Below are 12,922 nucleotides of genomic sequence, written 5' to 3'. Positions count from 1 at the left end.
GTGGACTTACTCTTCCCTAGTGCTTTTTTTACTGTTAAAGTAATTGAAGAACCTCTTGGAATTATCTTTAACCCAGCCTGACAAACACATTTCATACCCATCATTCTGCCCTCCTGATTTTCCACTTAAGTCTGCTCTTAATTCATTTTTATTTGTCAAGGGATTCATTTGTACCTAGCTGCTTAAAAGCAACGTACACTTCCTTCTTTTTCCTGACCAGACCAGCAATATCTCCTGTCAGCCAGGGTTCCTATAAGAGACATGTACCCTTCATCCTAAGTGGAATACGTTGCCCCTAGAGCCTTGATATGACCCTTTTAAAAGCCTCCCATTAGTCAACTATTCCATGTCAAATCTATCAATATGCTTGTGTCAGTTTTGTGGTCAATCCTGCTTCAGCAAGGGCAAAGTAGCACAATCCCTCCTTAACACGTGATTCATCGATCACTTGTCTAGTCTTGTTCACTTTGACAAGGATTGACAAGGACAAGAAAATAACAAAGTAAATGGGTTGTTATTGCAAATGCATCCACATATTTTCTTTAAGGAAAGCATAGATATATTATAAGTCTGATCAAGTTTTGGTATTTCAAAGACTATTTCAGTACTGATATTGTCTGACGCATTTTCCAATACAAATTCATGCTTTCATTCTGTGTCAATTACTGTACTGGTCCTTCATTCTTTTGCTTTCCATTGAAACAGTCGATTTCAAAGGTTAGTGTTTCCATCCTGCAACATATTTGCACCAGATGTAGTTGGAGAAAAGCAACTCCAAATATTTCAGGCTTATTGACATTAAGGTATTACATATTCAAACATTTTATTCTGAATGGAACTGCTTACCACATCTCTGAAAAATGGCAAGACATGAAACAAAAGTAAGGTAAAAACAAACAAGGAATTTCAGAAGCTTCCCATCCAATTATTTCCTGATCTATAGTATTTCATGATGCCACTGGGGAACAAAATGCAAATTGTGGAAATTTTCATCACTGTAATACTTTAAAATTTTCTCAAAGGGCCCCAGCGTTGAGGAAACAAATTAACGTTTTATACATTTTATGTGAAGCAACAATTACTATCTACTGTGACGCATAACAAGTGAAATGATTACCACACAAACATCTGCAGAAACTGAAGCACCATTTCTGCAGTAGCTATCTATCACTTCTTGATCTGATTGGGCCAATTCTCTCTCTGTAATTTATCTTTATTCTCAGGACTCGAGTCTTCTAAAGGCACTTTTCAAAGAACAGACAACATCCTTATATCAAATTATCATTTGAATTACATCATACAGATTAGCTATCCAGGGACCAATGGACATTTTTGAATTCCCCTTTAGTGCAGGCAGCAACATCAGAATCAGAATTACCACTGACAGATGTAGTGAAAATTGTTGTTTTGTGGGAGCAATACAGTGCAAATGCTGAAAAAAAGATTACTTGAGATGACAATATGAAATATAACAAACAAACAAATAAATAAATGGTATGATCAGAAATCAAGTTAGTGAGGATGTGTTCATGGGTTCACTGACCATTTAGAAATCTGATGATGAAGGGCAAGAAGCTGTTCCTTATATGTTGAGTCTGCATCTTCTGGCTCATGTACCTCTTCCCTAATGGTAGTAATGAGAAGAAAGCACATCCTGCATAGGGATGCCCATACTGATGGACGCTGGCTTCTTAAGGTACTGCTTTTTGAAGATATCCTTCATAGTGGGGAGGGTAGTGCCCATGATAAAGTTGGCTGAACTTACAACCCACTGCAATTTTTTTTCAAATCCATGCACTGAAGCCTCCATACCAGTCAGAATATTGTCCACAATATATCTGTAGAGATTTGCAAGTCTTTGCTGATATAACAAATCTCCTCAAATTCAAGCTGCTGTTGTGCCTTCTTCATAATTTCATCTATATATTATGCCCAGGGTAGATCTCCTGAAATGTTGACACTCAGGAATTTGAAGGTGCTCGTCCTTTCCACCACTGCTGACCCTTGACATGGACTGGTGTTGTCCTAACTTACCCTTCCAGAAATCCACAATCAGTTCTCTGGTCTTTGAGTTCAAGGCTGTTGAGTGCAAGGTTGCTGTCTGATACTGCTCAAACCAGCTGACCTATCTCATTCCTGAATGCCTCCTTGTCAACATGTAAAATTGTCCCAACACCAGGTTAATCAGCACATTTACGAATGGCATCTGAGCTGTGCCTAGACAGACAGCCATAAGAGTAGAGAGTAGAGCAATGGTTAAAACATGCATTCTTGAGGGGTGCTTATGCTGATTGTCGGTGAAGAGGAGATGTTATTTCTGATCTGCACTGACTTGGACTCTGAATGAGGAAGTCAAGGATCCAGCTGCAGAGAAAGGTAGAGAGGCCCCGGTTTTGAAATTGTACTTCAGGGGATGATGGTGTTGAATACTGAACTGTGATCAATAAACAGAAGCCTGATGTAGGAACCGCTGATGATCAGATGGTCCAAGGCAAAGTGAAGAGCCAGTGAGACTGCATCGGCTGTCGATCTGTTGTGGTAGGAAAATTGCAGCAACTAGATGTAACCACTACATAGGTAGAGTAACTGCTCTCTCCCCATTTTTAATCAATTGTTTTATGAACTGTGCCCTTGTGAATGAGCATGGTATTGTCTCTAGTCTGAAAAGGCATTCGTAAGGTTGATTAGTCCAAGTATGGAAGCACTCTTTACATACAATATTTGTTGAAATAAAAAGATAAAGTTAGCAACAGTAGCTGTCTTCATAGCACTGAATGAACACAATTTCTTTATTTCTTTTGTATGATGTGAGTAACTTTTCACTTAAATGTTTATTCTGTTAATCCAAGTAACGTCTCCTAAATTTTCAGATAAACAAAATAAAGTGCCTCTTCCAAAGGGAAGAATTGAAGTAATGCATTCCACGGTTTGGGACTCATAGCTCCAAATGCATATAGATTCACTGAGCACCTTCGATTTTCACAGCAGAAGCCCATATTGTTCATGGTTATATAAATTTTGCTAAGAGCTGTGAAGCATCTTTGAGGGAAGGATGCTGTACTTATTCCTTCTTTATATACATCACATTGTTCTTTACACTTGGATAATCAATCTGTATCTGTGGCATATTTGTTAGCCATGTTTTCACAGAATGGCTGTCCTAATCTTGAACAGTTTCGTAACTTTTTTTTAATAAGTCTTTGAGAGTTCATCTGGTGTTTTCCATCATCGTTCCAACTCACAAAGGACATTGGACAAATGGCAGGTGGAACAATGCAGGCCATCAACAACAGCCACTCAACTGGAGTAGAGTTCAAATTTCCAATCACTATTTGCATTGTTGCACATTTCTGACCTTTGCATGACGTGCTAGCTCAACAGCAGAGAAGTATTCTGCAAGAGATAATGTGGGGGCCAATGTTGCAGTATAATGCTTGCCTGTGATATCCCAGTGAGTTCTGGATGACACCCAGAGATTTAGGATGAGGAAAACTAATTAATCAAGCATTACAAAAGGTAAAGTTCAGATTCAGCCCTAAATATTGCACTGAATCATCAATTAAACATAAGTTCAGTAAAAAGCTCAATTATCTTTCATCCAAGCACTTGCTGGCTTTCCTAATGGTGTGCCCTCTCCTGTTAGTATACCCTGCTTAGCTGTTGCCACCAATGTTTTGAATTTTACAATTATTTTAAGAGAAACAGATTAATGATAGGCTTATTTTCTGAAAAATATTATTTAAAGTAATGAATTATGTTTGTATTATGGAACATTAAGTATTGCTGTCCATTTGGTACATAAAACTGAACTCCAAGTTTCAACCTGAATTATTCAGTCTAACAGTGAGATAATTCCTTGTAGAAATGAGAATTTCCCATGCAGGACAACAACAATCGATAATCCTGAAGCATGCTATGCTAATGAATTAACGAGTATAGGTTAAAATTTCAATTGTTATGAGAAAAGATTTGCTCATGGGAATGATCATTTTGCTCTGAATATGAGCTAGAAATATTGGAAGAAAGCCCCAATTTTACGTGCACATGCTTGTCACATTAGCAGCAGCAGCTAATCAAAATTGCCACCATAATCTGCAAGGCTCTTTTTAAAATTTACCCAGGAAAGGCATGCTTGCTAGCAAAATACCAAATCAATGTCTACACTGCTGCAATGGGTGGTGTACAGAAATTATTTTAAAATATAGTTGTTTAAATATTTTTTAATCTTGCTGAAACTGCCTTGAAATTTAAGTTGGTTGGTTCTACAGCAGCCGACATTAGAATTAGTTTGCAACTTCAAAATATAAAATTATTTGGGAAAAAAAAACAGACGGAGCCAGGATACGCATGGCTTCACTTCGTTTTACTTTTACGACCTGTGCCCTTATGATGTGTTGGTTTAATGATGTATGCCATTCATGTACTTTTCCATATAACCCAGATTTAATTATGTAAACAACAAAGAATGGTTAATCAAACAATATATTTATAATATTACTCAAATATTACTAACGTCAAATACACAACAGCAGAGCACTTTTTAAAAATGGTTCAGTCATGAAAATGCATAATTATTTGCACTGTATTAAAAACAATCAACGTGTAGTACCTGCAAAGTTGTAACTCTTCAAGAGAAAATCATTCTCACAATTAGTTTGTAATGCTTCTGTCATATTTTAATTTTCTACTGCCAGTTTTCCTTGCTTGAAACCAGCAATATTATTAAACATTTATAAACATTTATTGCTGTTCCAAATAGCCGGAGAAAACAATAGACTCCCCATGCGGCAAACTTACTTGTCTTTCCAGTGTTCTTCATTCGCGTCCTATTGGAGGACTCTGTTTCGAAACCCTCGAGGTGGATTTGCTGCAGGTCATCTTTTTCATGGGTCTTATGATCTACAATATCAATTGGGGATTGACTGACACCAGAGCAACCGACGTAAGACGTGGCCCAATATTTTGGTCCATAGTTTCCTGGAGAGAAAGCAATGTATACAGCATCAGCAGGTAAGAAATAAAGATTCACTTCTAATCCATTTAAGTTAAAATATCCAGCTCTATTTATACTATGACATAATTAGTAAAATCAAAACTTTAATTATGAACACATAAAGTTTTGATTTATATTTTGCCAAAAGGCAGTCTTTGAAAGTTAAAAATACAGTAAATAAAGCTCATGTACAAAATGAGTACCGAAAATGATACTTTTTCAAAGAAAACAGAATCAACTTTCTTCTCCGACGTTACATTCTGAGCTCATAATGTGGTTATGATGCATAAACTGCAGAAGTAAGCTAATATAATAATGAGAAACAGAAGAATGAATTGGATTCACATAAACAAAGTGTATACTCAGAAAACAGAAAAACAAGCGCCGCATTGCGCTTGCCTGGAGATATCATTAATTCGACAATTAATACTTTATGTAAAAAAAACATTAACCAAAAATGTTGAAACAAATTTCCCTGAATGCAGGTGAAATAATCTGGTCCCCACAAGCACTATTTATGGGAATCCAAAGCAAAGGGGTAAAGGTCACTATGTTTGGAATTAATCTGTGAAGTTAACATATTTATTCATTTTACACAGGAGAAACCGAAGTAACCACAGATTAAATAAATAAGGAGCTAATTTTGGAAGGATTTGCCAGGCAATTTATAAGAGTGCATTTTAAATAAGAGCAGAGCAAACTTAAAGGTACTCAAAGCAAGTAAGGAAGTGGTCCGGAATATCCAGACCATACAGCTACTTGTATCTTCTTGTAAGACACTTCATTTACTTTCAAGTACACACTTCACAAGTGTTACTGCTTTTGACAAGATTCTGATGTTTCCATGGGAACAATAAAAGAACTAGTTAGAGCTTTTAGAACAGAAAGCATACAACTAAAATAAAATCAGAATTCAAAACTTAATTCTAATCGTGTATCTGTCATAAATATCTATGCTAAAAATCAAACTACACTGATGCTATAATCGTGCAAACAAAGCTAAGATAATCGAAATGAAATTTCTTATATATTTTGGAATAATTTCAACTGTTTGTTCTGCTGAATGCAACCAAGGCCTGATTCTGTTAAGCTGATTTCAAACACTTTATTCAACACCATATCCTGGCTGCACTGGAAACAACTGCATGTTCATTGGGAAAAGTGGGGTGGCATGGTTGTGCAGTGTTTAGTGTAACAGTTCACATCAGTAGCTGCATGATCAGGGTTCAATTCCTGCTGCTATCTATAAAGTGGTTGTACATTTTGTCAGTGGATGTGTGGGTTTCCTCCCATATTCCAAAGACGTAAGGGTTTGACTAGAAAGTTGTGGGCATGTTGGATCCACTTACTGGCTACTCCCAGCTCATCTGCCACTGTGTTAGTTGTTGATGCAAACAATGTATTTCAATGCATGTTACAATGTTTCAACGTGCATGAGACAAATAAAATTAATCTTTAACCTTTTCTTCAATGTTATTTCAGCATTCCTAATGGGAAAATAAGTTTATTTGTAAAATATCAGCAAATTTCAGAATATCATTTTCAAAATTATTATGAAATATGTTTTGGCATTCACAGGTAGTTCAAATTATGGAATATAAAGAAATTATGAGAATTCCACAACACCTTGCAGAAACCTTCGTATGTATAATAGATAGGCACTGCACAAAGCAAATGTAAAAGTATTTATTCCTTCAGTAACTCCTCTCCAACTAATGTGTTTGGGTTCTACAAACAGTTACTAAATGTAGAACTTTATGTTCAGTAACAACATTTAAAACACAGTTTTCCAGTTGGGTTCAAAGAACTACTTATGATTAAACATCTGAAGGAAATACACAGAAAAATAAATTTTTGCTAATTGACTGCAGGTTACATCCCACACAACATGAGTATCACATGAATTACAGAGCTGAACAGGCACCAACCTCTTTTTAATCTCATCAGGAATTATTTGTGTTAGTCACGTTAGTCCATTGTTATTTCCTTTCACAAAATCGAAAGCATTTTTTTTCATTAAGAGTTTAGAACATCTACCTTCGAGGGCAACGGATTTGGTCGAATTCCTTCATTTAAGATAGACAGTGGAAAGTAGCTTTGGTGTCTTGCTTGTGAAAATGTAATTATAAACAAGACTGGTGGGATTCACCAAGCTAAAATTCAACACCAGAAGGCCCAGAGCATCAAACCCATACCCTAGTCTTGACCCAAAACATTTACTGTCCATTTCTCTCCATAGAATCTGCTTGTCCCACTGAGTTTTTCCAGCTTTTTGCATGTTGCTTCAAATTTCCAGCATCTGCAGTGTCTTGTGTCTTCCCTTTTCATGTTCATTTTGGTAAGAATTTGATTAAAACTGATCTTCCATTACAAATTCAAAATTAATTTGTCTTCTGAACCATCCAATGATTCAGTTACTTTGTGACAGTAAATCTTCCATAAATAATAATAAATAGAGTACTTTCCTCTCCATGGCTTAATGACTGCACAGCGTAAAACCATAAAACAAGAATGTCCACATATATAACAGAGCTATAGCATTCACTGCCATTTCTCCTCTTTGAAACAAATGAAGCTACTGAATCCAAGCTTTGGGCATATTTCCAATCACATCTTTTGCTCTAATGTACTAATGAGCAGTTGAGACTCAGATCATAAGGAATGACAGTGGTGTTGGCTGGCATGGAAGTTCCATGAGGATCAGGCAGTTTTCTAGTAGGGACTTTTGGGCTACATGATTCTGAGTTACGTTCCAGCACTTGGGTCTCCAAAAGGTTCTTGGTTACTACAACTTCTTAAATGGAGAAACCTAAATTTGGATTCAATGATCAGTATCATGCCTTCCTTTTTAAAGCAGATACATAATTAAAATCCATTAGAAGCTGATTACGTACATAAATTTATTCTTCAAGTGCTGTAATACTCAATTACACATTCATTACTTATGTCTGAAGAGTGATTGGTTGGATATACATAACAGAAAGCAGAATTGTGCCAAGGTGATAATGGGACATCAAGGTTGTGAGTTATAAATGAACTCCAGTGCAGTACAAATTCAAAACAGAAAAGTAATTAGTTTTTCATTTAGCATTTACCTTAAATAGTGGATCAAAATACACAATCAGGTAAGGGTGAAATAGAATTCTGACAGTAGTGCTGAACAGACAACAGTGAATCAGTATGCCATTTTACATCTTGATAGATTTTCCTCTCCAATGAAACCAGCAGCAAAGAAAATTGAATCAGGTGTAAACCATGCTGCCAATTTTCTGTTACACTTTTCTGAAGTTCAATTTCATCCCCATAAATTGAAAGTAGTATAGCTTCTAATTATTTAACTAGACATCACAAGCAGTGTGCAATGAAGGTATTGCTGCAGAGATAGCTTCTCCTGCCAGCAGTCAATATCTTCAGTGCTGTGTCATACAATTGTAGTCAACCTACAAAATGGAATCATAGAATAAAAATTATTGAAATGCCTTGTGCATTCTGTTTTATTTAAATATTATTGTACTTTATTACTTAATAGTCAGCAGGAGCCATATATCCATTCTCTATTTGCTTTGCATTCTGTGTTGTGTATTAATAATACGATTGGGGACGTGGTAAAAACAACGGGAATAAGTTATGTGATCTTGCTGATTTTGTGGCAGTTTGTAGCTTGGGACTGGCAGAGGTCAAATCTTTTACTGACCGCTGAATAATGATTATTGGCTTACACTTGGGTGCACTTAAGTTTCATCGCTTCAAGATTGTGTGTTTGCCAGTTGCTAAAAAAGGATCAAATAAAGGATTCAACTTCTGGAGCAATCACTAGAGCTGGGAATGCGTCATGCAAGTATAACAAATCTGCAGGATCCCAGGCAGAGGCAATTGTTTTGTTTTGGTTTGATATTGCCACTACATTGTTTAAACGCATGATCAAAAGCTCATTCCCACCTCAATGCCTATCCAAATGAGGTCAAACAGATAAATATTATGACTTTGGACAAATGTATTATATAAAGTCACTTTGTCTTGTGGTTATCTGAAGGATATGAATACATTTTTCGTTCTGCAATGAAGGGGAAAATGAAAGCAAGGTCACAATCCATAATATGGGCAAATAGTGGAAAATTATATTAAAAATTATGGATAGATGTCTGTTTAGTCTTAAGGTTGATTTTAAAAACGTGAATTATAATGGCACAGTTCCACTTGAAATGCACAAAACCACGAGCTTGCATGATATATCAACTGCAGTGTTAGTTCCACACTGTGTAGGAGAAAAATACCTTAATATGTTTAAATGTACTTTTGTAAAGTCATTGAGAAGGCAGGATAACAGCTTCAAACAGTTGTATGTTAACAAAAATAGAAAGGTAAGAACCGGAATATCAGCTGTTTAACTTAGCATTTGAATGAGATATTTAATTCTCCCCTCTCTAGAAGTCTCAGGCCACAAGCCAAAATGATCATAACAATATAGTACAGATTGCATTTAGGCTGCATATTTCAAAGTTGCTGCTGACCACTTGACTACAGATAATTTGGTAATGCCCAGTCATACAAGATTGGCAATCACTGAAAAGTAAATTACTGATTTCATGTACATGATGCAAATATAACAAAATGCATCTAAAGAAATTGCCCATTTTTTATAGGGAGATGTCCAGTTATCCTCTAAGTAGATTCTGTTTACTGACTACATTAATATTGTTTGCTGCACAATAAGCTTTACTGTAGGCTATACACCCAGTTCCACCTCCAATTCATTGACTAAAGCAGTTTTCAATATTTTGAAAAAAACTTACATAGTATGCGAGTGGTAACTTGCTCTCATGTCTGTGTAAGAAAATCCCACTCCAGACTCGTGGATAGATAAAGAATTGAACTGGACACTTCAGCTCAGTCAAGAGCACTGTACAATCAAAGGCCGTGTTTATTTGGACAATGCTTCATCTACTGATTTGTTGAAGGAATATTTGTGTTATGTATCAAATCCTCTCTTCAAAGATGTATCTCGGCATTTCAACATGTCTTGTTCTTTGCTATTCACATGCTCTCTCAGATGGAAACACATGGTATATAGAGCTAGGGTGCCTTAGACTGTGGCACAGTACTGTATTTGTTAGCGAGTTTGTAAATCTGGCGAGAGCAAAGGATGTTGGGAATGGCGAGGGTGAAGTACCATGGGAGGGGTGTGGGACAGGTGGCAGAGAAGGAGTGCCAGGGCAAGGATAGGTTGTGGGTGCCGAGGCAAGGTCACTTGATTCCAAACGACTGGTTTATTGGTCTTTACAGAATGTCCCTCTGGTGTTTCCTAATCCCTCCCCTCTCCGTGTCTCCTTCCCACTCTCACCCCTCTCCCTGTATCCTTTCCATTCTCAGTCCAGAACAGAGACACATAACAAGAATCAGATTTACCATCATCACATACATCATGAAATTAGTTCTTTTTCTGGCAGCAGTACAGTGCAATATATAAAATTACTACAGTACTATGCAAAAGTCTTAGGCACCCTAGATATATATATATACACACACAGACAAAACACAAGAGATTCTGCAGATGTTGCAAATCCAGAGCAACATACACAAAATGCGGGAAAAAATCAACGGGTCAGGCGGCTGAAGCTAAAGGTTTGAGTGTATGTATGTATGTATAGCTTTGCACAGTACTGTATGCATTTTGAAAGATAGCAGGGTAATTAAGACCATTATTTACTCCTAATCAGCAGTACTAAAGGTATTGCTTTAGTTATTCAGTTATTTTAATTCTATTGCACTTTGTTGTGGCAGCTTGCTGGGTAAAAGTTGGCAGCTGTGTTTTCACTACCGGAGTCCGCCGCTTTACAAACGTTCGCTTTACACCACTTCGCTTTTAAAAAGACCTATATTAGTAATCTGTTTTCACATTACAAAGAGGATTTTTGATTTTACGAAAATTTTTCCCATATAAATTAATGGTTCTTCGCTTTATGCCATTTCAGCTTTAAAAAAAGGTTTCACGGGAACACTTCACTTTTGTAAAGGGCGCCAGTATTTCAATTGTGATTAACTACACTTAAAAAGCAGTCCATTTGCTATACAGTACTTAGAAACATCCTCAGATCATTAGAAGTGCAACATGAATGTAAGTCTTTCTTTGTATAAATTGCTGCAGCACCAAAGGAAATTTTATCTATCAGATAATAAAACACTAGCTCATAATGACAAGTTCTGCATAACCTGTAAAATATATTACATATAAGTATAAGCATTCAGCAAAGGTTGTTTAATTTTCAGTTATCATGCTTAATCTAGAATGATTTCAAACACTGATGGGAATTATACATATAATGTTAAGACAGAAATATCATAATATTAATTGAACTGCCTTTGTATTCTCCATTGATCATTGTATTTCTCAACCCATTCACTTAGTAATTGTATAATCAATATCCAAGTGCATTCTTGATTTTGAAGTTATTGTTATTTCATGAGGTTTGGTTTATTTTAAGGTTTGGCAAAAAAAGGAGTTAAATCGTTCACTCATCGATTGCTATATACGTATAGCAAAATTGTTCCACTAGTCACAAGAAGATATTACGGTAAAACACAAGCATTCTGTGGATGTTGCAAATCCGGAGCAACACATACAAAATGCTGGAAGAATCAACAGAAAAGGCAGCTGAAGGGTCTCAACCTGAAATGTCAGCTATTCATTTCCATAGATGCTGCCTGACCTGCTGAGTTCCTCCAGTATTTTGTATTAGTTTGAAGACAAATGGCATTTAAATATCCTTGAGAAAAAATTTTGTCAGTGTATGAATCTCTGTTTACACTGGACAACAAAGGTTTTGCTTCTTGAATACCTTTAGGTGTATCTTATGAATTTTGGGCTACTGATCATGAAAATCACCATGAAATTTCCCTATCATGCACCATTTTTTGACATCAGTTATGTTTATTATTTCAATTCATAATTCAAGTCAATTAAAATGTTGCTTACAATGTAAGCTGGAAAGTTTCCTATCTTGTGCAGGCATGCTTGGGCATGCTTTGGCAGTGTGGCTGCTGAATGGCAGGACAGGTTTTAGTAATAATTATTGGGTTCAGGACTGTAAGGATGGAATTTGCTATCACCAGGCACAAACATTTCTATGAAGGATTTTGATATTTGAGACGGATATTTGAGACAGAACAACTGATGCCAAGATTAAGGAAAGCATTTTTGTTGGTCCACAAATCAAATAGGTCACCAATGACAGGCAATTTGAAGAATTTCTTGTGGGACTGGAGAAAATCACATGAAAATCACATCCAAGAAGTTGTTGAAATTTTTCTCGGCATCTACAGCGCACCAAACTACATGCAGCTGGTTGAAAGCATGCTTCAAGTATATAAAGCCGTGAAATGCAACATGTCACTAAAGATTCATTTTCTGCATTCCCATTCCCACTTCCCTGTAAATCTTGGTGCTGTTAGTGATGAGCACGGTGAAAGGTTCCACCGGGACATTGCAGTCATGGAGAAAAGACACCAGGGCAACTGGAATCCATCAATGCTGGTGAATTATTGTTGGACACTTAAGCGAGAAGCCTCCGTCACTGAGTACAAATGAAAATCATTAACAATATTTTTTCAACTTTGTTGAACTTTTGCAAAACATCAGCACCATTGTGCAATTAAACACATTATATTCAATAAAAGTTAATTTGTTGTTTCTTCAAATTTCTACGTGATACAAGTAGTCGGAAATTATATTTGAGTTCATCTTCAAGCAGTCTATCATAAACAAAAAAAATTCTGAGGAAGCAACACTTTTGAAAAAGTTTGTTGTCCAGTGTTATTTACAATGCGTAAGAAACATAGAAAACCTACAGCACAATACAGGCCCTTCGATTCACAAAGTTGTTCCGAACATGTCCCTACCTCAGAAATTACTAGGCTTACCTATAGCCCTCT

General features: G+C 36.3%; 1 protein-coding gene across 6 annotated transcripts in view; it reads right to left on the bottom strand.

Moving 5' to 3' along the window:
* The window catches only part of LOC132377830 (receptor-type tyrosine-protein phosphatase gamma-like), a 671,456-nt gene that overhangs the window by 398,115 nt on the left and 260,419 nt on the right, over nt 1–12,922 (bottom strand). For all 6 annotated transcript variants that reach the window (XM_059944246.1, XM_059944241.1, XM_059944240.1 and 3 more), the window contains one exon: nt 4,798–4,977. In XM_059944246.1, coding sequence (XP_059800229.1) covers nt 4,798–4,977 — 180 coding nt within the window. The remainder of the gene's footprint in view (nt 1–4,797; nt 4,978–12,922) is intronic.

Source organism: Hypanus sabinus, chromosome 19 (genome assembly GCF_030144855.1).
Source record: "Hypanus sabinus isolate sHypSab1 chromosome 19, sHypSab1.hap1, whole genome shotgun sequence".
NCBI classification, from domain to species: Eukaryota; Metazoa; Chordata; class Chondrichthyes; order Myliobatiformes; family Dasyatidae; genus Hypanus; species Hypanus sabinus.
The sequence above is the reverse complement of the archived record's forward strand: the minus strand, read 5'-3'. Positions and strand labels throughout refer to the sequence as shown.